The 26,870-nt window shown below is 56.0% G+C and overlaps 1 protein-coding gene across 1 annotated transcript; it reads right to left on the bottom strand.

Moving 5' to 3' along the window:
• Positions 1-1,261: 1,261 nt before the first annotated feature.
• On the bottom strand, positions 1,262-7,579 carry GATA5 (GATA binding protein 5). The gene is made up of 6 exons (XM_049777074.1): positions 7,096-7,579; positions 4,598-4,773; positions 2,810-2,935; positions 1,818-1,907; positions 1,485-1,586; positions 1,262-1,399 (listed from the first exon to the last, which is right to left on the bottom strand). Exons 1-6 carry the CDS (start codon positions 7,577-7,579, stop codon positions 1,262-1,264), a joined length of 1,116 nt encoding a protein of 371 aa, XP_049633031.1.
• Between the last annotated feature and the right edge of the window lie 19,291 nt (positions 7,580-26,870).

A 26,870-nucleotide genomic window follows, 5' to 3' on the forward strand; every position in this document is an offset into this window, starting at 1 on the left:
CAGACAGACACTCTGGGGCACCCAGTGGGCCTTGGGCGCTTCCAAGGGTAGAGCTTGGCCACCAACCCTGTCCCCGTGGAAACAGAGCATTATCGACTTAGCAAGGTGGACCAGAGAGGTGGCCTTGAACTTTGGACTCGTCAGGGAGCATAGGCATCTGGAAGCTTCTGTCTGCCCCATGTGGGGGGTGCTGGATCTGCCCCAGTCCCTCTGTAGCTAGGAATCTCCCAGCATGCACCCATTGCTCCAAGTCTAAACTGGCAACTTGGGGCCAGGGTGATAGCACAGCAGCAAGGCGTTTGCCTTGCACGCAGCCTACCTGGGACAAACCTAAGTTTGATTCCCGGCATCCCATATGGTCTCCTGAACCTGCCAGGACGATTTCTGAGCACAAAGCCAGGAACAACCCGAGTACCACCAGGTGTGACCCAAAAACCAAAAATAAATAAATAAACTGGCAACTTGGGGAAAGTGTTTTGTACAGACTAAAAAAAAAACTTTTTTAATACAGATTTTTGTTTTTCCTGGTAAAATCAGGTCTTGTTGGCAAAAGGCAACAACTGGTGAGTGGCAATACAGCTCTTGGAGGGCCCAAACCCCACAGCCCTGCCGCTCCCTCTTGCCCCACCAGCTTCACACTTGTGTCCCAACATCTGAAGGTCGTCTTCAAGCATGAAGGATAGAATGACTCTTGGTGCTGGGACAGGCCCTGACACTTGCCTCAGAGATGTGAAGACACCCTCGGAACTAAATAAATAATTGGGCAGGGGGACCAGAGTGATAACACAGTGGGGATGGTGTTTGCCCTACATGTGGCTGACCTGGGTTCGATCTCCGGCATCCCATATACTCCCCTGAGCACTGTCAGGAATGGCCCCTGTACTCAGAGCCAGGAGTAATTCCTGAGCACTACTGGGTATGGACAAATTCAGCCAAACAAAAAAAAATTGGTGTGCAGGGAAAGGCCCACTCCCTGCAGTGAAGCCAGGCCAGGCGGCCCTAGCTGTCCCAAAACTGTCTTTGCTGGGAAGTGTGGGGACCCTGGGGGGACCCTTTATTTTGCCCTGTGATCCTGGCTCTGCAGCTGGGGACTCCTGCTAAATCCCCTGTCAATAGGGAAATGGTTGTTGAGTGTAGACAGTTCGTTCAGGCAAGTGTAGGCAGCAGAGATCACAAAGGCTTCTCGGAGGCTCTTGGCTGGTACAGGAGAGCTCAAAGCTAAGATGCAAGTCTCGGGGTCCACCTCGGCTGTGCTGAAGGGCTAGGCCAAGGCCAGTGCACACCAGGCCTCCTGGCGCAGGGCTCCCCCCAGAGCTGCTGTGGGGGGCACCAAGGCCTCAGGCTCGAATTTTAACTCCAAGGGGCTGGACCCCAGGGCATCATCCACTTGCGTGCAGGCCTGCAGAGAGGAATGAGGTATGACCTCATGAAGAGACTGAGGTTCAGCGGAGCCCAACAGAGACCACTGGCCATGCCTCCCTTACCTGGGACAGCGACTCCAGGCTGGGGTCCGACTTCAACGTGGTCGTGGAGCTCTCGGGGTACAGGGCCAAGGCCTGTGGGGAGAGGCTGTGATTCCCTGATGACTCTGAAAGGTGGGAGAGTTGACGGGTGTCACTGGAGGGAGGAGGCGTGGGTTTGCCTGCCTGAATATCACCATGACCGAGGGTTGTGGGTTTGCATGCCCGGGCAAGGCCATGACTGTGGGGACAGTCATGCCTGGCCTCTCCAGAGCTGTGGCACCTCTTCCACCCCGGGCAGGGGCAGGGGACCACCCCGGAGACGCAGGCCTCGCCGGTGGTACCGTGTGCCCTGGCACCTGGAGAGGCCTCGGTCCTACCCAGGCTCTTCGGCTTCCGCTTCCGCGTCTGGATCCCCTCCTTCTTCATGGCCAGGGGCCGGGGCACCTGTGGGGTGTGCGGGCTGACTGGCTCTGGGGACTTTGGGGACGGGGAGGGTGTCAGGAGGATGGGGAGCAGTGCCCCCCCTCAGGGAGAACAGGCAGGAATGTGGCAGACCATTTCCCCACCTGACAGCCCAGGGCCAGCACTAAAGTGGGGATCCAGGAAGGGGGTAGGTGGCTTGGGGAGGGAGGGGCTGCCTTTCTGATGTCCAGCACCTCCCCTGCCTGGCCTTGCCCCTCAAAGCCCCATTCCTCCACACAGGCCCCGCCCATTCCCAGAAGCCCCACCCTCCAACACACACCCTACCGAGAGGCCACACCCACTTCTTAGGCCCCGCCCTCCGTGTAGGCCCCACTCCATCCTTCAGAGAGACCCCACCCTCCTCAGACCACGCCCACTCACCAGAGAGGCTCCACCCTCCTCATAGGCCCCTCCCATTCACCAGAGAGGCCCCAACGTCCTCATAGGCCCTGCCCATTCGTCAGAGACCCCACCCCTCATAGACCACGCCCACTCACCAAAGAGGTTCCACCTTCCTCATAGGCCCCTCCCACTCACCAGAGGCCCCACCCTCCTCATAGGCCCTGCCCATTTGCCAGGGGCCCACCCCTCAGACCACGCCCACTCACCAGAGAGGTTCCACCCTTCTCATAGGCCCCTCCCACTCACCAGAGAGGCCCCACCCTCCTCATAGGCCCTGCCCATTCGTCAGAGGCCCCACCCCTCATAGACCACGCCCACTCACCAGAGAGGTTTCACCGTCCTCACAGGCCACTCCCATTCATCAGAGGCTCCGCCCCATCAATCAGAAGGCCCCACCCATTCATAGAGAGGCCCCGCCCCGTTCTCAGAGGCCCCTCCCACAGACCCTGCCCTCCCCTGCATCCCATCCAAGGGTCACTCACCCCGTGCAGCTTCCTATAGAGGCCACAGGCGTTGCACACAGGCTCGCCATCTGCATTGCGGCGCCAGAGCGTCGTGTGGGTCGTGTGGCAGTTGGTGCAGCGGAGGCCAGCACGGCGGGAGGAGCACTGTGGGGCGGCCCGAGAGAGGTCACCGCCTCTGGGACAGGCCCCGACAGGCCAATGCACCGTGGGGCCGCTCCCTGAGGCTGCAGGCCTGGCCTGCCTGGGTCTGCCTCGGCCTCGGCCTCTGCCTCTGCACCGGGTGCCGTGCCCACCCCAGCCCAGCAGTGTCCCTGCTCCTGTTCGCACAAGCCCGTGCCCTGCCTGCCCTGCCCTGTCCTGCCCCGCTGCCATCCCATCACAGCTGGTCATACCAGCCCCAGACACAGCCCCTTGCCCTCAAACCGCCCCTGGAAGGGACCCAGGAGACCAGACATAGCCAGGCCCCTCCAGGGCATCTGCACATGGGCGTTTGCCTTGCCTTGTTTTTTATTTTGTTTTGTTTATTTATTTGGACCATAACCAGAGGTGCTCAGGGGTTACTCCTGGCTGGTTCGGGAAATCAGATGGGGCGCTGAGATTCAAACCACTGTCCATCCTGGGTCAGCTGTGTGCAAGGCAAATGCCCTACTACTATGCTATCTCACCATCCCCTCTTTTTTTGTTTCTTTTTGTTTACTTGGGAAAAAAATCAATGGTAGGGCTGGAGGGTCATGCAGTGGGCAGAGCACTGGCCTTGCAAACCGATGAACCGGGATCTGATTCCCAGCACTACCCTGAATCATGCCAGAGTGAGTCCTGAACTCAGAGCTAGGAGCACAGAGCCAGGAGTGGTTCCTTTCCTGAGCTAGAGCCAGGAGTGATCTCTCAGCACAAAGCCAAGAATGAGCCTTGTGCAGAGCCAGGAGTGGTTCCTGAGCACAGGGCCAGGTGTAAACCCTGAGCACAGAGGTAGGAGCTCTGCCGGGTGTGGCCAAAAAACCAAAAAACCCAAAAAAACAAAAGAAGGGAGCGGAAGTGAAGACCAGATTTGGGCAGCCTGCATGGATCTTCAAGGGGTCTGGAGGAGCTGGGTAGATAGAAGATGCTTTGTGGAGGGCAAAAACAGTTCTCTGTATTCAGTTGTGTAAGAACCCCAGAGAGCAGTGTCAAAGGCCACCTTAAAGGCCCCACTCACAGGGGCCGGGCGGTGGCGCTGGAGGTAAGGTGCCTGCCTTGCCTGCACTAGCCTAGGACAGACCGAGGTTCGATCCCCTGGTGTCCCATATGGTCCCCCAAGAAGCCAGGAGCAACTTCTGAGCGCATAGCCAGGAGTAACCCCTGAGCGTCACAGGGTGTGGCCCAAAAAACCAAAAAAAAAAAAAAAAAAAAAACCAAAAAAAAAAAAAAAAAAAAAAAAGGCCCCACTCACCCAGAGACCCTGCCCTGTGCTGGATCTACCCACTAGAGGCTTCCATAGTCCAGAAACTTTGCCCACTCAGAAAACTCCAGCCCTGGAGCCAGAGAGAGCACAGCAGTAGGGTGTTTGCCTTGCACATGGTCGACCCGGGACAGATCCGGGTTTGGTCCCCAGCATCCTATATGGTCCCCAAGCCTGCCAGAAGTAACCCCTGAGCGCCGCTGGGTGTGACCCAAAACCCAAAAACAAAAACAAACAAAAACCTCTGGCCCACCAGAGGCCCCGCCCCAGGTGGTCCTGACCCTTGGCTCTGCCCACCATGGCCCTGCACACCAGGAATTGCTGCCCTTCCCCACCCTGGGCCGGGGCCTTCCCCAAGGGCCACTCACCAGGCGCTTGTGTGGCTGAACCAGAGGCCGGTTCACTCCATTGATCTTGTGGTAGAGGCCACAGGCGTTGCACAAGTAGTGGCCAGTGCCGTCCCTGCGCCACAGAGGCGTGGACAATGCCCCACAGTTGACACACTCCCGACCATCTCCAGTGGACTCCTCCAGGAATTCGGCCACTGTGGAGATATGGGGACATAAGCCCAGAGCCCTCTGAACACCCCTGTGGAAGGCCCAGAGACAACCTTTATTTATTTATTTGGGCTTTTGGGCCACACCAGCAGCGCTCAGGGGTTACTCCTGGCTCTGTACTCAGAAATCGCTCCTGGCAGGCTCGGGGAACCATATGGGATGCCAGGAATAGAACCCCAGTCTGTCCCAGGTCAGCCGCATGCAAGGCAAAAGTTCTACCACTGTGCTAACTCTCCACCCCCACCCCAGTCATCTTTTTTTTTTAGGCCGCACCCAGAGGTACTTAGGGATTACTCCTGGCTCTACCCTCAGGAATCACTTCTGGAAGGCTTGGGGGACCATATGGGATGCCAGGAATCTAACCTGGATCCTTGCGGGTCAACAGCTTGCAAGGCAAATGCTCTACCAATGCACTATCACTCCAGCCCCTTTGGAAACAGCATCATAAAAGCTCATCAGGTTGGGGTCAGAGCAAGAGCACAGTGGGGAGGGCGTTTGTCTTGAATATGGCCTACCCAGGTTTGATCCCTGGCATCCCATATGGTCCTCTGAACCCTGCCAGGAGTAATTTCTGAGCACAGAGCCAGCACTACCGGGTGTGTCCCCAAATAAAACAAACAAAATCTCGTTAGATCTCATTTGACTGGCTGTAAGTGTGCATGGTTGGGGGTACTGTCAAAGTGCACCTAGTGTGCCAGATTTGGGGGCATGCAAGAGAACCCCCAATGGGGAAGGGCAGGGCAGAGGGAAGGGCATGAGGGCTCAGCAGGTTGTGTGACCGGCTTCTGAAAGGGTCCAGCACACCCTACCACCCATCTGGGGCATGAAGAGGGACTTCAAGGGGAGGGATTGACGATGGTGCTGCCGGTAGGACCCTAATCCCCTGCGTTGTGGTGCCTGTGGGTCTGTCACCGCTGGCCAGCAGGGTGAGCACCAGACAGGGAGGGGGCCAGCAAGTGCATGATTCCCCTGGGAGGGGGTGACTGGGGGTCAGTTTGATTTTGTAGGTGGTTATGGGGCTGTGGGTGGATCCCATTTTCCAGACTCAGCCCTGGGTTCTTAGGAGAGTGATTGAAGCCAAGACTCAGTTTGAGTTGGTGATCATTCGAGAACACACGTACATCAGCTCCATAAGGAACCAGTGTTTGGAACTTTAAAAAAAAATCATTTCTGGGGCCGGAGAGATAGCATGGAGGTAAAGCGTTTGCCTTTCATGCAGGAGGTCATCGGTTCAAATCCCGGCGTCCCATATGGTCTCCCGTGCCTGCCAGGAGCAATTTCTGAGCCTGGAGCCAGGAATAACCCCTGAGCACTGCCGGGTGTGACCCAAAAACCAAAAAAAAAAAAAAAAAAAATCATTTCTGGGGCCAGAGAGATAGCATGGAGGTAAAGTGTTTGCCTTGCATGCAGAAGGACGGTGGTTCGAATCCCAGCATCCTATATGGTCCCCCGTGCCTGCCAGGAGCGATTTCTGAGCACAGAGCCAGGAGTAACCCCTAAGCCAAGCTGGGTGTGACCCAAAAATCAAAACAAGAAACAAAATCAAGAAATCAGTGTTTGGAACTTTAAAAAAATAAATCATTTCCAGGGGCCAGGGAGATAGCACAGCAGTAGGGCATTTGCCTTGCATGCAGCCAACCCGAGACAGACCCGGTTCGATTCCTGGCATCCCATATGGTCCCCTGAGCTTGCCAGGAGTGTTTTCTGAGAACAGAGCCAGGAATAATCCCTGAGCATTGCCGGGTGTGGCCCAAAAACCAATCAATTAATAAATAGACTTCTTAAAAATAATAAAATAAAATAAAATAAAAAAATCATTTCCAGGTGCCAGAGCTATAATACAGGGGCGAAGGTGTTTGCTTTGTATGCCAGAGACCCAGATTCAGTCCTGGGTATGACATCCCATATGGTCCCCTGAGCACTGCCAGGAGTAATTTCCGAGCGCAGAACCAGGAGTAACCCCTGAGCACCGCTGGGTATGGCTACAAAACAAACAAAAATGATCACTTTAAGGGACCAGAGCAATAATAAAATGCAAATTTGATTTGATTTGATTTGTATGCAGTCGACCCAGGTTTGATCTTTGGCATCCCATGTTTCCCTGAGCACTGCTAGGAGTAATTTCTGGGGGCAGTTTTGAGAACGTGGAAACTGGGCCCTCCAGCCTTATGGAGACCTATTAGTCGCACCAACCCCTGTCCAAACAAACTACAGCTGGGAGCCGGCTCTCTGCCCAGCCCTATGCCCTGGCCGGGAGCACCCCAATCCCAAGCATGCCCTGGCTCCAAGAGGGCCCAGGACGTACTCACCAAAAGCTTTTCGGCAGCCCCGGACTCCGTGCAGGAGGCTACCATCGAAGGGTCCTGTGATCCAGGCTGGGGCCACCTCAGTGCCCACGTATGCAGGGTAAGGGCTGGGGTATGGAGCGCCCACAGGCTGTGAGTGCTGCTCATAGGCTAGTAGTGAACTCTGGTAGGAGCCCCCATCGGCCCTGGACCCCGAAGTGCTGGGCTGAAAGCCAAAGGCACTGGTCCCAGGAGCGTTGGGGTTTCCACAGCTGAAGACTGAAGAATCCAGGGTGGTGGTGGTGGAGGTGGGTGCCCACTTGGGGAGCGTGGCCAGCTGGGACGGCCGAGAGCCCGGCTCACAGGTAGGCAGGTAGGGTGACACCGGGGTGACACGCGCTGGTGGCACCAGCACCGTGGGGCCCGTGCCTCCCACCAGCAGAGAGCCGGGGTCAGCAACATAGGCTGCCTGACCAGGGCTCGAACTCAGAGTCAGGCTTTGGTACATCTCCCCTCGATGCTGGGCCTCGATGGTGGCAGGCGCTCTGGGGCGGGTCGCCTGTCCCACGGGTGGGAGAGTTGCTCAGTTCCACTCCCCACGGGGCATTGGGGTGGCCTTGAGGGGCCGTGGGGAGCAGGGTTGAGCCAGGCAGGACCAGGCAAGCGCCCCGGAGAGGTGCCAAGTGGCAGGGAGGAGGCACTCACCAGCTGACTGGATGGCAGCGTGTTAGTTGGTGGCAGGAGGGCTACACACTGGGACCCGGCTGGCATCCCGAGCTTGCAAATGGGCCCTGCCCCGCCTCTTCCCTCCCACCCAAGGCTCCCTCCCTCCCTCCCCTGGAGCAGTGCTGGCCCACGTGATGGCCAGCCTGCAGCCTGGGCGGGATCCAGTGGGGACCCAGGCAGGCTACTGGGGGAAGGGGAGCCCTAGGGCACAGGGGCTGGAAGCCTCTCTTTTGTTTCTGGGTGCCTGAAGCCCCCATTTGTCCAGACCCATCTGGGTCAAGCTCTAGTTTTGAGGTTAACAGATTCCCTCGCCCTCCTGGGGAGTGCCAGGAAGGGGATTTTGTGGGTCCCTGGATTGAGATGCATGGCAGGACAGGATGCCCTGTTCTAGGCTGGGTGAGGCTGTGACCCACAGTGCCTGCTCCCAAGGTGGCAGGGGACCCCTATGTAACAGACCTAGGAACACAGGGTTAGGGGACCCTGCCTGCCCCCCACCACTTTGATGGTGTCAGAGGCACTAAGTGTGAGGGGATCTTGGATACTCAGTTCCTTGCTGAGTGCTGCCTGCCAGGGCCCTCTCTGGGCAAGGACAATCTGTAAACCAACCCCATCAGCATGGGGGAGACAGTCAAGGGTCTGTGTGTCTGTGTGTGAGACAGGGACAGGTCCAGAAAGATTCACAGGAATGGAGGTGTGGCACCCACCTTGTCCCACACAAGGTCAGTGTTCACACACATGTATACTCACACCACATGTTCACTCAGTGCTCACACTCACACATGCATATTTTGAGGGCCACTCCTGGTGGTGCTTGGGCTAAACCCTCTCAGGGTCACTCCTGGAGGGTTGGGGACCCCTGGTGTGCTGTCTCCCGGCTAAATTCCCTGACTCACTCAGAGGTGGCCTCTGACGTGGGTTGTCAGGGATAGAGTAGAGCCATGCAGCTGCTCGAAGGCTGGCAGTGCCCCCCACATGGGGGAGTCCTGCTGATTGTACCCAGGACTGTACCCAGGGGTGCACGCACCTATGACTGTGTTTGGGGGCTTCTCAGATATTTGGGAGCTGGGAAAATGGGAGAGGCTACTTCAGAGAGGAGCCAGGGATCAGTATATGAGATGGGAGTGGGGATGCCCAAGACCTGGGCTGGCACTGGGTTTGCCTATAGGGGAGGCGGGAGACCAAGAGTACAACACTGCCACTGATGCCATGGCAGGGACTTTAAATCTCGGCCAGCAGATAGATCACCATTGCTCCCCAAGACTGGCCAGCCACCCAGCCCATCTCTCAGAGATACCAATCTCTGGTCCTGCCTGGAGAACCCACAAAAGACAGTCCCACAGCACCCCTGCCAGACTCCACACCACCCCCCAGCTGCCGCTGAACCCTGAGTCCCACATCACATGGGGAAATTTTCCAGCCACCACAGCTGGGCCATCTCTTGGCCAAATCACCAGAAAGATCATCAGGCCCTGCTCCAGCTCTGGGGAAGAAAAGGGGCTGGAGCCCCTCCCAGATGAACCAGGTCCCTGATACCTCTGGGGGCATCAGAGAGTAGGACTGCCTGGGTGTAGGGCACAGGGCACGGGGGGTGCAAGGTCCTTGCTCCAGAAGGTCCCAATACCTGATCTTTGGAGGGTGGGTTGTGGGGAGGCTAGGGGGACAGAAGAAGATGGGACAGAAGAAGAGACAGAGGGGAAGGGACAGTTATATCGACTTTTCACCCCTGGCCATGGTACGATGTCAGCTCATGTGGGAGGCAGCTCTGCCCACAGCGCCCACAGCCCTGACCCTTATCTTCCTGGATCTGGACCCATCCTGGTGTGGAACCCTTTAGTATTTTGCTCTTGGGGTCATCCTGGTTGGACCCAGAAAGAAAAGGTTTTGCCCCTCATGTTGGAGAGTGCAACTGAGTAAAGGGCCTCTCCGCTGTGACCCCCATGACCGACTGTGAGTCTTTGCTCCCTCTACTGGGCTGGCTCTGAGCAGAACCCCTAAAACCACTGCATGTGGCCCGGGACTCTGAGTTGAGTGGTGCTCTAAGTGCTGCAGTCTAGGCTAGGTTGGGTCCGGGAGGCCTATTCAGTTAGTCAGTGATTCACTTACCTGCCATAAATTTGGGGTGGACCCCACTCCCCACTGGATGGCAGATTCTTGGGTTCACATCCATCTTGCCACCCCAGCACTCGGCATGCCTCCTAAGCCTCAGTTTTCCATTTGCCAAGTGGGGTTTCAGGAGGCAGCTCCTAGGGCTGCTGGGGGACATGGGCAGCCCAGACTGTGGCTGAGGGGAGCCCCTCTGCATCCCTGAGGCAATGCTGAAAGGGTTTGGCCCCCAGGGAAGCTATGGCCCCTGTGCAGGTACGTTCTGCTTTCTTCTCCAAGATCTTCTTGCAGCTGTTGCCTCTCCTTCCAGGAAAATTCTCCTTGCTGGCACTAACCTCGACATAGGTCCTCTATACAGTGGCTCTTTAGGGCAGTAGGTCCAGCCCCAGATGTGTGCAGACAGTCACCCACAGTCGCACCTGTCCCAAGGCAGTGGAGTGGGGGCTGTTGACCCTGTACCAGCAAGTGAACACAGACTGGATGCAGCAGTGCTCTTGGAGCGGTCCTTTCCTGGTCAATAGCTGCAGATTGGAAGGGCCTGTCCGGTGCTCTTTCCACACTTTGGGGAGCCCCAGCCAGACTGGGGTAGGGCTGGGGGTGCCTTTGGGTGCTGTGTGTGCGACGGCGCCCCCATGTGGCCACGATGAGAACTGGACACGGGACTCCAGGTCCTGGAATTCCTTATGGCCGCAGGAGGGGCCTAGGTGAGGAGAAATGTGGGTGAAAGGAAGAGCCAGGGACCTTGGATTCACCTTTCTGGCCATCCCTGACGCACAGAGAGACTTTGGATGAAGCCTTTCCCCTCCCATAGATGAACGTTTCTGTATATCTGGTTAGAAAAAAACCAATCATGGGGCCAGAGAGAGAGCACAGCGCTAGAACGTTTGCCTTGCACACGGCTGATCCAGGACAGACCCGGGTTCGATCTCTGGCATCCTATAAGGTCCCCCGAGCCTGCCAGGAGCGATTTCTGAGGAAGAGCCAGGAGTAACCCCCGAGCGCCGCTGGGCATGGCCCAAAAACCTAAATAAATAAATAATAAATTTTTAAAAATTACTCTCTTGGGGCTGGAGTGATAGCTTGTAAGGTATCCCTCCCCTAACTCCCTAAACTTTCGGTTTAAATGTTAATCACACCTGGATTACAGGGCCACCCGCACCCTGGTGAGTGGGGATCTAGCGGATAAAGAAACAGGTCTGGCTGGGGGGAAGAGAAAAATAAAAAGAGAAAAGAGGCAGGGAGCCAGAGGAGAAGTTGCTTGGAATAAGCTGAGCATAGAAGTCATGTGAGGAAATGCACATGGCAGATAGGGCCATAGAATTAACCGAGCTGTCTTTGACAGCTTGTGATTATTTATCCTGCATCATCAGACCCGCTGGCAGCAGGGCCTAGAGGCACAGTGCTGAGAAAAGCGTCGCCCAACACTAGGACTTTGGACTTTATACTTTATATTAAAACAGTAGCTCAGTGGTAGGTCATCTGCCTTGCATGCTGCTGACCCAGGACAGATCCTGGTTCGATTCCTGGTATCCCATATAGTCCCCCAAGCCTGTCCGGACTGATATCTGAGCGCAGAGCCAGTAGTAGTAACCCCTGAGTGCCACCAGACGTGGCCCCAAAACAGACAAACAAACAAAAAGAACAAATCAGTTGTATTCAGTGTTTGTACAGCAATTGAACCAAAACACTTATTGTCAAAGCTTTTAATGAAAACTTAAGAAAGTTCCTATATCAACTCACAGAATCAGATACAAATACATGGATGATTCTTGGTGAGTGCTACCTGGACTGGCCAGTGCTCCCTGGACGGGGCGCACAACACAGTCCCTCAAAAGGGGCCACATGGTCCCTAAGTGGAACCTGATGGGAGGCTATATGGGGGGCCCTACAGTGTACCCAGACCTGCCTCTGGACTTGGGACCCCACATGTGGAGTCCCTGTGTCCTGAGAGCCAGGCGGAGATGTCACCAATTGGTAGGGCACTGAGGGATGGGTGAAGGTCTGGGTGTCGACAGGGGAGGGGCTGTGTCCCAGGGTAGTGGGGGTCCCCTGGGGTCCTAGATGTGGTGTGTTTGGGGGAGCATCTTTTCCTTTGAGAGTTGCAGCCTCAGCAATCACCAGGATGGAGCATCCTCGAGATGTCACAAGGGGGCGCCCCGGCCCCATCTCTGCTGAGAGTGTGAGGATGTAGGCTTGATCAAGTAGGCGGTGGTGCTAAAGGTAAAGGTGCCTGCCTTGCCTGCACTAGCCTTGGACGGACCGCGGTTCGATCCCCCAGTGTCCCATATGGTCCCCCAAGCCAGGAGCAACTTCTGAGCACATAGCCAGGAGTAACCCCTGAGCATTACCGGGTGTGGCCCAAAAACCAAAAAAAAAAAAAAAAAGTAGGATGTGTGTGTGTGTGTGTGTGTGTGTGTGTGCGTGCGCGTGCAAGCATGCTAGTGGCCATGTGTGAGTAGTCACCACTGTCCCTATGTGTTGCATGTGCAGATATGCCTGTGGGCACATGAGTGTTTGCTGTATCCCTGTGGGTTTAGGGTTTGCCCTTAGCTGGTTTTGTCCTCTAAGAACCTCCCACCCTGTCCTCCCAGAGAAGGTGGCCCCTGGGGTGACTGGCTGAGGAGGGAGCACCAAGTGGCCAAAGAGGGAGCACAGAGCGTCTAAAGAGGAAGCTGGTGCAGTTGGGGAGGGAGCACGGGGAGGCGGAAGGGGAGGACAAGGCATCTGGGAAGGGAGCACTGGGTGGCCGGGGTGGGACAGGGCAGCAGGAGAGACCGCAGGTTCCAGGCTGTCAGCCATTCCTGAGGCCACGAGACCCAGCATGGTCCCTGGCCTGATTGTGGGTCCTTCTGGCCAGTCGCAGCTCCTCAAAGCCTGTCCTCGAGGAAATTTCAACGGGTCCCAGTGGGGGGCGGGGGTTAGAGTGTTTTCGAAGGCTGTTCACCTCAGGCTGTGCCCAGGGCCAACTGAGGGCAGGGCTGTGCTGCACTGATACTGAATGCAGCTCCTACTTCTGACCTTCTGGCCTCACAGGGGCTAACTCAATAACGGAGGCCTCACTCTCCAGGAAGCCCTCCTCGAAGTCTTCTATGGACAGATCCCGCTTTTCAGAGGGTCTCTATGGAAGGAGGCTGGACTCCTGGGTGCAAATCTGTGCCAGGCACTGCGGGAGCCATTTCTCCCTAGGGACAGAGCTTAAATGGGGTGAGGGGGGTAACATCCTCCTGGGCCCCGCTCCCACAGTTGTGCAAGGCACGAACACTTCTCAGGGGTTGGAGGGACCCCTCAGGGACTGTCATATGTCATATATCTCTGGGACCTAAAACGGGACTGACTGGACCCACCCCCACCACCCTTCCCTACCCCTCCCCAGTGGGTGCGGCTGGAGGCCTGCCTGGAGGCGGAGGCTGGGCACTGCGGAGAATGATGTTTGCTGGCAGCTCTGTGGCTGCAATGAGCTAATGGGAGGATTTCACTTACTGGGCAATAAAACCGACCAGAGCTCAGAGCTCAAGGTCATGCCTGCGGGTGCCATGTGGAGGTATACATGGGGGCCCAGCAATGGCAGAGTCCCCCAACTGTCTGTGCTGCACTCCGGGGACTGTTGTGGGGTGCTGGGCTTTAGGGAAGGGATATCAAACAGAGCACCTTGCAGGGGCTAGGAGGGGTCTCAGGCCATGTTCTGCAGGCAGAGCGGAGTAGTGTGGAGTTTGGGAAACTCCATCCTGATTCTGCAGAGCCAGAATCCTGAGCTCCGAATCCACGCACCCTGGCCGTGGGGTCACGGAGCCATAAGGACCACAGGGCTATGGAGCATAGGGTTACAAAGCTATGGAGCGAGAGGGCCACAGAGCCACAGAGCACAGGGCCATGGGCAAGAGGATAGAGTTTGTCTGCTCTGTGGCTGGAGCCACAGTGTGGTGGCCCTTTATATATGGGGATATTCCCATCCTGCAGCAGCCCCCAAATCCACTCTCCAGGTCTGACACATCCATCTAGCTGTCCCCACCCCTCGCTTCTCAGACTTTGGGGCCTCAAGTCCCTCTTCCCTGAGAACTGTGGCCCAGTGTGACAGAAGTGTGAGCTTTGCCCATAAGGCCCAGAGGACCCTGGGGGACTGGGGGCCCCGTAGAGTGTCCCAAAAGGAAGATTCTCTGGGGCCTCCTGCAGAGAGTGGAGAAGTCCCTGTATTCTCTCTCACTTGCTTCCGATGCAGCAATACTTCCATGTCACAGAGTCTGGCCACAGAAGGTGAGAGTGGGACCCCTCCCACCCCCCAGCAATAGTACATCCGGAATGTCCAGGCTGGACTAGTGAAGCCCATGTCCTCACCCTCAGTGTCCTTCTAGGCTGGCAGGGTCAGACGAAGATGCTTAGGAACAAAGGGGACCACTGGGGGAGGAGAGAGTGGGAGGAAGAGGAAGAGGGGGAAGGGAGAAAGGGAAGAGACAGAGAGGGGGAAGGGTGGAGGGAGGCCATCTCCCGTAGGAAGCTCCAGGGAGGGTCTCCAGCAGGCTGTGTGGACGGACTTGGGATATCAGGCCTCTGGGGGAGATTCTTTACCCCAGATATTGGGGTGACTGAGATTTCCTGCCCTCACCCCTGGTTCTGAGCAGACCTATTGGGAGAAAGGGAACCTTTGGGCACTGAGGAGCCAGTCCAGGCTGCACCTCAGAGCCCTCACAACAGGCCCCAGGGAATGAGGAATGTCCCCCCCCCCCCAACTGCATTTTCCTCCAGGTGGAGTTTCTCAGAGTCCTGACACAGGAGGGGGCACTGGGCTTGTGAATAGCCAACTCCATGCCCTAAGCCTCACCAGATGTGTCTCAAACAAGCACCCCCCAAGCACACAATCATGAGATAAAACCCACATGAGGTGTCCTGGGCTTTGGAAGGTCCTCCACCCTGGTGCAGGGAGCTGCCTAGGGGCCTTGCTGACCCCTCTGGGACATGTTTGGGTACCGGGGTGGGATGGGGGGAGACCAGGACTCTCTGATCCCTTCCCTGGGCTGGTTCAGGGTTTGAACGAAACTCACTTCTCCTACTATGACCCCAGATCTTCATAACTGGACTCTCCTGGGCTGGGCGCGGGGAACATTAAACTGGACATTATATTGTGTGTGCTGTGTACATTGTGCTGTATGTTATATTGCTATGTGTACTCTGTGTGTTACATGTGCTGTGTGAATTGTATGTGTCACACAGTGTGTACTGAGCTACCTTCAGTATAGTCACACTCGCACCCACCTAGGAGCCCACAGATAGGTACCTTTCTCCTATCTGTGGGGGTCCCAGTGACCCTTATGCTTCCTGTCACCTCCTCAACTCGAGTCAGGGACAGGGCCGTGGGACAGGGACTTGAGTCAGTTTGGTGGGACAGGGATCCTATGGCCAAGGACACAGGGGACAGTATGGTGGGGATAGGTGACAGGAACAGTGTGGTGAGACACAAAACAGTCATTGTGATAGGGTGGTCAGGGGGCAGGAGTGGGGTGGGGAGGGGACAGGCGGGACATGTCATCCACTTATCTCAGGTCACCTAGAGACTAAGTGCGCCCACCCCAGGCCCTCACCCCCTCCTCAGCCTGATAATGACAATCTCAGGCTGGGTGGGCCTGGGGACCTGACCATATCTCCACGACACCCTCCAAGGAACGGCCCCCACCCAGAACACCAAAGACAGTTGGGGTCCTCCCTGTCCCCTGGTCTGACCAAGAACTCAAGGACAGCCAGGCATTCCTTCTGGAAGTGTGGGGAACAAGGAAGGGGGTCCCCAACTGTGTGTCCGTGGGCTGGCACCAGCCTCAGCCAGGGTCCCCCCACACTCTGCTTGCACCTGTGTGCCTGGGGCCAGGTAGCTGCAGGATGAGCTGGGGGTTCCCTCCCCCCGCTGCAGGGCTGAGCAAGGTGACCCTCCACCCTGGAACCAGCCTGGATCCGGTGACCACTTGACTGGGGCCCTAATTCTGGGTGAAAGGGCAAAAGCTCGTGGCAGAGCCAGAGTTAAGTGTCAGGGGGGCTCCGGGAGCTGCTGGATCTCCCAGGACACCCAGGAGCTCGGCTGGCAGAGCTAAGAATAGCCAGGGGCAGCCCTGGGGGGCCAGGAGGAGCAGAGTGGGGGGGGCCCTGGGAGGGAGCAGGCAGGGCAGTGCACAAGGCCGCCAGTGGCTATTTTTTCCTCTGCCTGTCTATATATGGTCAGCCAGCGCTGGCCAAATGGGGGCCACTTGGCCAGGCTCCGCGTTTGGGATGCCTGGAGGGGTATAAAAGGGCTGCCAAGGTGAGGTGGGTCCATGCGCCCCCCTTCTCCAGCGCCCCTTCCCCATCTCCTCTGCTTGCTTGTGTGTGTGTGTGTGTGTGTTTGTGCCTGGGGGGTGGTGGGTGGTAGAGGACCCCCCTCCAGGGCATGCCATTACGCACTGACCTCTGCCCGGTGCTGACCCCAGTAGGTGGGTGCAGGCAGGCGCTGAGCTGGGGCGGTGCCCGGGCGCCCGGGGGGTCCCCAACTCCGCAGCGCAGCGCAGCGCCCGAGCGCGCGCGCCCGGCTGGCTCCCGGCTCGCCCAAGCAAGCGCCTTCCCGGCTGAGCTGCGCGTCTGCAGGAGGGGGAAGGGCCGTGGCAGCGGAGGAGAGGGAGCTCGGGGGTACGCCTCCCCTCCCGGTGTCTTCTTTCCCCTCCTGCACCGCCGCAGTCGCGATTGGCTCGTGCAGGACAGTGGCTGGGGTGGCCCTGCCCGGTGCGCGCGAGGATGCTGCCGCAGCTCCAGGAGCCCCCGGAGCCACTCGCCTCCCTGCACCAGCCCGAGCTGCAGCTGGGGGGCTCTGCGGTGAGTCCCCGACCGGACACCCCGAAAACTTGACCGGCTGCTGCGGCGGCGGTGGTGGTGGGGGTGTGCCTGCCTTCGAGTGCGCGTGGCTGTGGCTGGTGCGCCCGGAGTTTTTAGCTGCAGAGCCGGGGCGCACCGGGTGGGGATGCGGGCAACTTTGCCTGCCGGTCACCAGCGGGGTGCAGGGAGGATTTTTTTTAGGGACAGGAGGGTAGAGCATCCCGCAGGGCTTTCTGGGCCTCGGGAGTTCTTCCAGCCCCCTTTGCAGAGACAGGGGCATTTTTTTTTGGGGGGGGGTTCCCTTGCAGAGTTTGGGGACTACAAGGATAGAGGGAGTCGCATTCAGGATGAGGGGGATGTGCAGAGTTTTTTGGGGGGGCGTAGGGAACTACCCTCAAGGTGGGGGGGGTCACTGTGCAAATTTGTGGGGCTGTAGGGAGTGACGCTCAGGGTAGGGGGTCCTCTAGGAAGAATTGGGGGGCTGTAGAGAGCTATTACCCTCAGTGGGAGGGTCTTCTTCTGGGCAGAGTTGGGGACTGCAGAGAGCTGCTTTCAAGATGGGGGGGGTCCCCTGTGCAGGGTGGAGGTTCCTTGTGCAGGGTTAGGGGCTGCCCTCAGGACAGGGCTTCCTCATGCAAAGTTGGGGGTTAGCTACATGGATTCTTGCTCAGGATAAGGTCCCCTTGCAAAGTTGGGGGTTGCCCTCAGGATGGGGTCCTTTATGCAAAGTTAGGGCCATAGGGAACACCCCCGGGGTGTCTCTGGAGTCATGCCCTGCGACTAGGGTGCTTCTCTGGGAGACAGAACTTTGGGGCCGTGCTCTTCTTTAGGTGTACCCTATCACACAGGCAGGGCTGCCATCTGGGGGCCACTTTTCTTGGACTCCACACTGGCTGGCTATGGGGGTTCCCGGGGATTACACTCGGGACCCCTGGACACAGGCCAGAAGCCCAGGACACCAGGGCTGTGCCTGGCCTTCCTCATCCTCAGGGCCACCAAGACGATGCAGAGCAGCAACCGCATGGCTGTGAGTTGGGGGCGGGGGAGAAGGCGCCCAGGATGGGCCCAGTCTCTCAGGGCCCAGCTCTGCTTCAGACCAGCGCCCCCCACTTCTGCCGTCCCCTCTGGGATGGCTGGACAGGAACCCCCGCAGTGGGGGGCGGGGAAGGCTGCGGCCACCGCCCAGCCTTGTCTTGCAAATGCAGGAGTGTGGGACTTGGGCCAGCTTAGGGCTTAGGGCGTCTGCCACAGGCTCAAGGCCCAGCGCAGTGCGGGGTGTGTGCAGCGCTGGGTGCGAGGCAGCCTAATTTTAGGAGGGGTCCTCTGCCTGAGTCCTCCCCCAGGAGCCCCAGCACCTTGCCATGGGGGCCTCTCTGTCACTCCACTCCTGACATGGATCTTTTAACCTTGCCTCTGCTCAGGTAGGGGTGCCCCTTCCTGCTGCTGGGGTCTGACACTGACACCCCTCCAGAGATATCATGCTTCGGGTGTCTGTCAAGTCCTACTCAAGCCCGGTAAAGTGCCCCAAAGTGCCATTTTCCCCCACCCCCGGAACCCATCAGCAGGAAGTCACCCCGCCTGCCCGCGAACCATTATTGATCAGGGCATTATTGGAGGGCAGCGGCCACAAAGAACAAAGTGCCAGGTGAGGCCGCAGTTGGCCATGGGGGCTTCCTAGATGCAGGGTGCAGGGTGAGGGTGGGTGCCTCTTGGAGAGGACACTAAGGGCCACTACCCTCCTAGGCGCCTGGGACAGACCCCCACTGGTGCCCAGCACATATCACCGCCCAGGTAAGTGCCTGCACTGAATCTCTTCTGGGCTGGGTTTAAACGGGGGACCAGGAGTCCTCAATATTCATAGGGGCATATCCCTGTATTTTGGAGGCAGAGCTGAGGCCCTGCCCTTCCTGGTATATGTGTGTGAGAGCATATACAGGTGTGTGAGTGCACGTGTGTGCGTGCCTATGTGTGTGCACAGCCCAGGAGCCTGCGGGGGTCCCCCACAGAGGCTGTGGATAGACCAAGCACAGGGCAGGGTGCTCTGTGGACAGGCCTGACACCCTGCTTGGGAGACACGCTTCCTTGCAGGCCCATAGGGACTCGCCGAGCTATGGAATGTGAAGAAGTGTGTGTCCCAGGTTGGGACTGGCTCCGGGGGCCTGCAGCAGCGGCGCCACTGTGGCTTTGCCTGTGTCAGCAGCCGGAATGTCCCGCGCACATTAAAAATTCAACGTGCTGACTGCCTGCCGCAGGGGTGGCGGCTGCTGCAGCTGGGTCCTGCACGGGCCACCTCCAGCTCCTCCCTGGGAGGGCTTGAGCACAAGGGGTAGTTTGGGGAGGCCCGAGACCAACAAGGAGTTCGCAAAGATGGGGCGTGCAGGCGAGGAGAGGTGAGCTACAGAAGTGTGTGGACAGGCTTTGAGGGAAGAGTTTGGGCACTGCTGGGCTCAGAACCCTCCAACCCCGCAGGACACACCCTGGCTCGGCTAAGGGGGTGCAGCTCCCCACAACTCGGTTTCCTCCAGGGGTCTCGGAGCTGCAGGAGACAACCTGGGAGGATTTAATACCCGTTTGGGGGACCAGGGGCCTGTTGGGTCAGGAAGTGGCCAGAAGGGACAGACAGAGGTGATGGCAGAGGGTTGTTAGTTAGAAGCTCACTACCCTTGACTCCACAGTGTTGGTCCCCCCCCTTTCAGGGGGCAGTCAGCCAGGCAAAAAGGTAACCAATGTCCCAACCTACTCTACCATGGGGCAAGGGAGGCTGCGAGCACCCCGATGCTAGGAGCATGGGGCCAGGAGGAGCATCGGGGTCCACTGGTGGGGGTGAGGATGGAGGGTGCGGGGTGAGGACACTGGGTCAGGGTCCCCACCCAGCATGGGCTCCTTGCCCCGAGTTGTCCTCCGCATCCAAGCCTTGGGCTTTGTCCCCGGAAGGTCACCCGTGCCCGCTGGCTTCCAGCTCCGGCCGCAGAGCTGTGCTGGCTGGCAGGATGTGGTGTGGAGGGAGAGGAGCCGGGCAGGCTGAGGCTAGGCTGTTCTAGGGGTGCTCAGCCACCCCCTCCACTTTCTGGAGCCACATATCCCTGAGCATTTGTCCAGCGACACCGGTCATAGGAGGCCCCCTTTCCCTCGAGACTGCCTCCCCTCTGGATTGGGGCCTTCTTGCCCCCACATGCTGCCTGAGTGCTGGCAGGCTGCAGGCAAGGAGGAGACCACTGACTGGGAGGCAGGTGCTTCTCTTGCACCTGAACTCGCTGGATTTCTAAGAACATTCTGGAAATGAAAGTCTCACAGCCCAGCACCACTGCTCCAGCTCGAGGGATGAACAGCTGCTCTCAGCCTGGACAGGCCTCTGCTCTCTGCCCCTGGACGGTCACTTGTGGGCAGACGGGGCCCAGCCTGGACAGGCCTCTCCTGTGTGACCCTGCAGAGGAAGCTCCCACACGGGGGGAGGGAGACACGTACAGCCACAGAGTGAGCTAGTGTGTGAAAAGGAGTATGATCGTGAGAGCTAGTTCATGGGCAGACACATGTTAACACGAGGTGTATTTTGTATTTGGGATGCAAGTGGGCAATGGGAGAGTGTGCGTGTGTGTCGACAAAAGAACGTGTATACATGCAAATGTGTGAACTGGTACATGCATGCGTGTGCCATGTGATTCACGGGTGTATGTGAGGGTTGCAAGCATGTTCCCTGTGTGTGTGCATGTAAACATGTTTTCTATGAGTATGTGTAACCCTTTCATGGTCTTCACAGCAGGACCCCGAGCATGGCACTGTGGCCACCAACCAGGGCCTTCAGGTAGACTCAGGAACCCTCTGGTGCAGGTGTCAGGGGTCAGACCTGTTCCCTGTACTTAATTGCTCTCCTGGAGGCGTTAGGGAAGTGTCTCTCCTCCCATGACGAGCCCCCTGTTCCGCTCGCCCATGGTCACTGCCTGCGAGGTCTGTTCTTTGGGATTGGTTGAGGCAAAATTTATCTCCAGGAGGTGCCATGGCTAGAAGGTCACTGGGGGATCCCGACTTCTTGGGTGCCCCCTGCCCCTGGCATCTGGGCTACTGTTCCTTAGTCTCAAACACCAGACACCAGGTACAGTGGTCCTGGGTTTGTTTGTTGACAAGCTTATTAAAATCTTAGTGACTCTGTCTTAGACTTTTGTCAATGTTGGGAGGAGAAAGTCAGGGAGAAGCGTGGGCTAGTCCTAGTGCAAGGAATGTGGGTACTATTGCCTTGAAATTGGGGGTCTCTGAATCTCCCCTATATGCCTCCTGCATTCCCCAAACTAATTCCCTCAGGCCAGACCCACCAGGGCCCTCCATGACTCACTTTTTTTTGTTTTGTTTTTGGACCTGACGGCACTCAGGGGTTACTCCTGGCTCTGGGTTCAAAAATCTCTCCTGGCAAGTTCAGGGGACCATATGGGGTGCCGGGGATTGAACCTGGGACTGTACCAGATCAGCAGTGTGCAAGGCAAATGCCCTACCACTGTGTTATTTCTCCTGCCCCCCTGTAACAATTACCCAAAGTATGGAATCCTAATTCTCCGAGTGACACTGGAGACTCACTACTCTGCAGAGAAGTGAGGGCAGAGCGTTTGTTGTTGGTCAGGGTTTGTTGGTTTGTTGTCCACTGGTCACTTCTTGGTGCAGAAATGCAGAGCGTGGAGGGGGTTGGGGGTCTGATTTGGTCACTGTCTCCTTTGTCCTGTACCCCGCTCTCCGCAGTCTAAGCTCCCTGTGAGTGCAGGAGAAGAGGGGGGAGCAACACAACCAGGATTTTGGTGATGGGCTAACAAGGTGCTCTGTGCCCTGAGCCTAAGGTCACCAACTCTCCAGAAGGTCGGGCCTGGTGACAATGCAGGGCATGAAGCTGCCTAGAGGCAGCGCTGGATAGGAGGAGCATGTCCACTCACATTCATGGCTCTCCCTCTAATTGATTTTATTATTATTATTATTATTATTATTATTACTTACCACTCAGACTGCATCCTCTCCCTCTACCCTCTTGGATTCTTTTATTTCTTTTATTTTTTATTTATTTATTTATTTATTTATTTATTTATTTATTTATTTTTTTTTTTGGTTTTTGGGCCACACCTGGTAACGCTCAGGGGTTACTCCTGGCTATGTGCTCAGAAGTTGCTCCTGGGCCCGGAGAGATAGCACAGCGGCATTTGCCTTGCAAGCAGCCACTCCAGGACCAAAGGTGGTTGGTTAGAATCCCGGTGTCCCATATGATCCCCCGTGCCTGCCAGGAGCTCTTTCTGAGCAGACAGCCAGGAGTAACCCCTGAGCACCGCCGGGTGTGGCCCAAAAACCAAAAAAAAAAAAAAAAAAAAAAAGTCTTTATTGGGGCCTGGCGGTGGCGCTAAAGGTAAGGTGCCTGCCTTGCCTGCTCTAGCCTTGGATGGACCGCGGTTCGATCCCCCGGTGTCCCATATGGTCCCCCAAGCCAGGAGCAACTTCTGAGCACATAGCCAGGAGTAACCCCTGAGCGTTACCGGGTGTGGCCCAAAAACCAAAAAAAAAAAAAAAAAAAAAAGAAGTTGCTCTTGGCTTGGGGGACCATATGGGACAGATCGAACCGAGGTCCGTCCAAGGCTAGCGCAGGCAAGGCAGGCACCTTACCTTTAGCGCCACCGCCCGGCCCCAGGATTCTTTTATTTTTTTGTTTTTTTGGATCACACCCAGCAGCACTCAAGGGTTACTCCTGGCTTTGTGCTCAGAAATCACCCCTGGCAGGCACAGGGGACCATATGGGATGCCGGGATTCAAACCACTGTCCTTCTGCATGAAAGGCAAACGCCTTACCTCCATTCTATCTCTCTGGCCCCTCTAATTTGATTCTTATGGAGCTCACTTGGCCGTGGGTTCAACTCTGGTTCCAACAGATTTAAAACTGATTTAATTTTTTTTATCAGTTTTAAAATTTTAAATCAGTTTTTTTTTGGGGGGGGGTCATACCCGGCAGCGCTCAGGGGTTACTCCTGGCTTTGTGCTCAGAAATCGCTCCTGGCAGGTGCAGGGGACCAAATGGGATGCCGGGATTCGAACCCCCGTCCTTCTGCATGCAAGGCCATGCTATCTCTCTGGCCCCTAAAATCAGTTTTAAAACTGATTTAATTGTTTGTTTTATCAGACACAAAGTGAGTCCCTGCAGCACAGCTCCTCAGTGCCCAAGAAACAGGCCAAGAGGGACAGGACTGCACCAGGAAGGCCCACCCCTCCGGCCCCTCTTGCTGACCCCCCAGTCACCTTTAGGGTTTCCCTGTGGGACTGTAGAAGGATGAGCTGGAGCCTGCGGGACTCATGGCCTAAAAGAGCAGGCATGTGACTGGGGGAACATGACCTTTGTGTGTGCACCCCAAGCTGCAGGCTCTTTATCTCAGACACCCAGACATGGTGACACTGGGTCTGTCCTCTAGCCTGTTAATCTAAGGGCATCTTTGAGGCCATAGGGTTCCTAGGAATGCACAGCCCTGCTGGAGATCAGGGAGAGGGAGATGTTGGGGGCCCTGCCAGGTTTCAGGGTGCTAGACAGTAAAAGTGCTAGCAGGGGTCCTCAAACTTTTTAAACAGGGGGCCAGTTCACTGTCCCTCAGACCATTGGAGGGTCTGACTATAGTAAAAACAAAACTTATGAATGAGTTCTTATGCATATTGCATATATCTTATTTTGCAATGAAGACAAAACAGATACAAATACAATATGTGGCCCGAGGGCCATAGTTTGAGGACCACTGTGCTAGACAGTCGGGGTACTGGACTGTTGGGGTGCTGGACACTTGGTATACTGGGCAGTTGGAGTAATAGATAATTGGGATTCTGGACAGTTAGGTGCTGGATAGTTGGGGTGATTGACATTTGGGGTGATGGACAGTTGGGTGATGGATAGTCAGAGTGTTAGACAGTTAGGTACTAGGTTATGGCGGTGCTAGAAGCACTGAACAATTGGGTGGTGAACAATTAAGTACTAGATAGTAGAGGTCATGGACAACTGAGGTGAAGGACAGCCTGAGTATTGGACAGTTGGGTTCTGGGTTATGGGGGTGTGCAAAATTTGGGGTGCTGGGCTATGGGGTGCCAGGAGTCAGGGTGAAGGCCCTGCCCTGCCTTGTACAGACTCTGTCTCTCTTGTAGGGACTCCACATGTCCTCATCATAGAGTTTTGTCCAGGTGTAGGTGCTGAGTGTCAGCTACGGCTAAAGGTACAGGATTCAGGGGGTGTCAATTGGGGAGCCTCACTGGGACCTGGTCCAGTGAGGGTCAGAGGAGCATCAACGCCTGCTCAGGATACAGAGGGGGCATTCCCTAAGTCTTGACTCAGGAATGACATGTGTTGGATTAATCAGCCTTCACCCTAAGATGTTATGGCAGATTGGCTTTTGTAATCTTAGAGGTAAAGCCAGTAGGGAATTAGCAAAGGCAGTTAGGGGTTGATGCTACCAAAGCCTCCAGTCCTAGGGCCATTAGAGTGGCCCTGCATTACAAAGGGGAGTAACAGAAGCTGAGCAATGCACTCTACCTTCTCAGAAGTCCAAATAGTTGGGGCTGGAGCAATAGAAATAGAATAGCGGTAGGGAGTTTGCCTTGCTTGTGGTCAACCGGAGACAGACCTGGGTTCAATCTCTGGCATCCCATATGGTCCCCAGACCTGCCAGGAGCAATTTCTGAGCTCAGAACTAGGAGTAACCCCTGTGTGCTACAGGCAAGTGTGCCCCCACAAAAAATAGTCCAAATAGTTGGCCTGGAAATGACAATGATTATTTCTTCAGCATGATCAGGACCTTATCCCCACATGAATGATGACTCCGTAAGAGTTAGACTGCTTCTCTCCAGAAGCAGGTCTACAGTACTTGGTGGAATTGGTCCCTTTATGCCATATTTTAATTGGTAGGGGCATTGGGCTGGTGTAATGGTCACTGTCTCAGGGCAGGGGATATCCAAGGCATAATTTCCTGCAGTAGCAGATTGCAGCAAATCAATTGATCATAGTTTTGTTGGCCCAGGTTAGAGGAGGCACAGATGAGAATGTCTCTTGATTCTCTGGGTCCTGGGGCTGGCCCCTTGCCCAGTTTCTCAAGACAGGAATACCAGGGGTCAAAGAGATAGCATGGAGGTAGGGCACTTGCTTTGCATGCAAAAGAGAGGTTGTTCAAATCCTGGCATTCCATATGTTCCCCCGAGCCTGCCAGGAGTGATTTCTGAGCGTAGAACCAGGAGTAACCCCTGAGTAATGCTAGGTGTGACCCAAAAACCAATAAAAAAAAAAACAGAATTACCAGACAAGCTGCAGTATTTTTGCCCAACAGGGTTGGGTCTGGGGTGCGAGCCTGGGGGAATGTGGGTTCACTGAGATTCTGCATCCTCAGAGGTAGCCACTAGACACATGTTCTGGTGTAGGTTGTGAGTCCCCAGCTAACCTCTGTGCAGTGGCAGGTGGTAATGGAAAGAGCTCTCAGTCCTGGTGCCCCTCTGTCCCTGCACCCCAACAAAGGCAGGAGTGTCCAGGAGAAAAGGCATCCTGGGGATATGGGGCAGATAAGCTGCACACTGGCAGGTATGTAGAAAACCCTACAGCAGGGTAAAGCTGCCAGGAAAGCAGGAAAACTTTCTTTATGTCTTGTTTTATCTAAGCAAGAGTTTTTTTGTTTTTCTGTTTTGTTTTGTCTTGTCTTGTGTTTTATTTTGGGGCCACACCTGGTGATGCTCAGGGGTGCTGAGACTCTGTGCTCTGTGAATTTACTTCTGGCAGGCTCAGGGGACCCTATGGGATATCAGAGATCAAACTGGGGTCAGCCATATGCAAGGCAAACACCCTTCCAGCTGTGCTATTGCTTTGGCCCCTGAATCAAGATTCTTTTTTTTTGGTCACACCCAGCAGCACACAAGGGCTACTCCTGGCTCTGTGCTCAGAAATTGCTTCTGGCAGGCACTGGGGACCATATGGGATGCCAGGATTTGAATCACCATTGGTCCTGTGTTGGCCGCTTGCAAGGCAAACACCCTACCGCTGTGATATCTCTATGGCCCCATTTTGTTTTGTTTTGTTTTTGTTGTTTGTTTTTGGGCCACTCCCTGTGATGCTCAGGGATTACTCTTGGCTATGTGCTCAGAAATTGCTCCTGGCTTGGGAGACCATATGGGACACCAGAGGATGGAACCGCAGTTCATCCTAGGTTAGCTCGTGCAAGGCAAATGCCCTACCGCCTGTGCCATCACTCCAGCTCCTGAATCAAGAGTTTTTACTAAACAAAATAAGAGGGGCCAGCCAGAGCAGTTGAAAGTCATTTGGGAAGTGCGGGGGTTCGAAGGACAGAAGGACTTTAAGAAGTAGGGGTCGCACCTGGCAGTGTTTTGGGACCCTTTGAGCACCACCTTGCCACCCAAGAAAATATTCTCCAAAGTGTTGGAGTGAGGGGGGCACTGGTGTGGGTCATGGAATTTCTTCTGTCACCCCGAGTCACACCAGCAGCTCCCCTATACCAGTGTATCTGAGATGTCTTCCATGCCTTCCATGCAGCTCAATGGCTACACCTTTGGTGGGTCTCAGCCTGGCTGTGCCCAGGCTAGGTCTAGGTGAGGATACAGGAATCAGGGCCAGGGTGAAATAGAAGTTTTGGTGCACATGTCCAGTCCCTTAGGTCAGCTCTGTGGGGACAGGAAGGGCTGGGAGGGGTGTGTGCTTGTGTGAGTCCATGTGTGAACCTGATTATATGTAAGCCTATGTGTGTGCATATATGTCTATGTGTAGGACATGAGCGAGTCAGCATGTAGACTCATGTGTGTTTGCTTGTGCATATGTGTACCTTGTGTGTATATGTTCATGCGTGCATAAGCACAGGTATGTGTGTGTCTTTCCTGGCACATGAGCATGTCCTCTCTCAGCCTCCATCCTGGCTCCCATGCCCTTTGTGGCCGAACTCTGCTCCTGGGCGAGTGCAAGTTCTCCAGGACACAGACACCCCTCGTCAGCACGTTGTCCTACCTGGAGCTTCGTCCACACCACCCAGTCTGCCCACGGACCTGGAGTCAAATGCTTTGCTAAAGCTGGTAAAATGGAACCAAATCAACTGGTCGATGGATTTGGTCCCCTTCAACCAGCTGTAGCTACGCATTGATTGCGCCGTCGTGGCCAGCCAAGG

The sequence above is a fragment of the Suncus etruscus genome, chromosome 7 (assembly GCF_024139225.1).
Source record: "Suncus etruscus isolate mSunEtr1 chromosome 7, mSunEtr1.pri.cur, whole genome shotgun sequence".
Lineage (NCBI taxonomy): Eukaryota > Metazoa > Chordata > Mammalia > Eulipotyphla > Soricidae > Suncus > Suncus etruscus.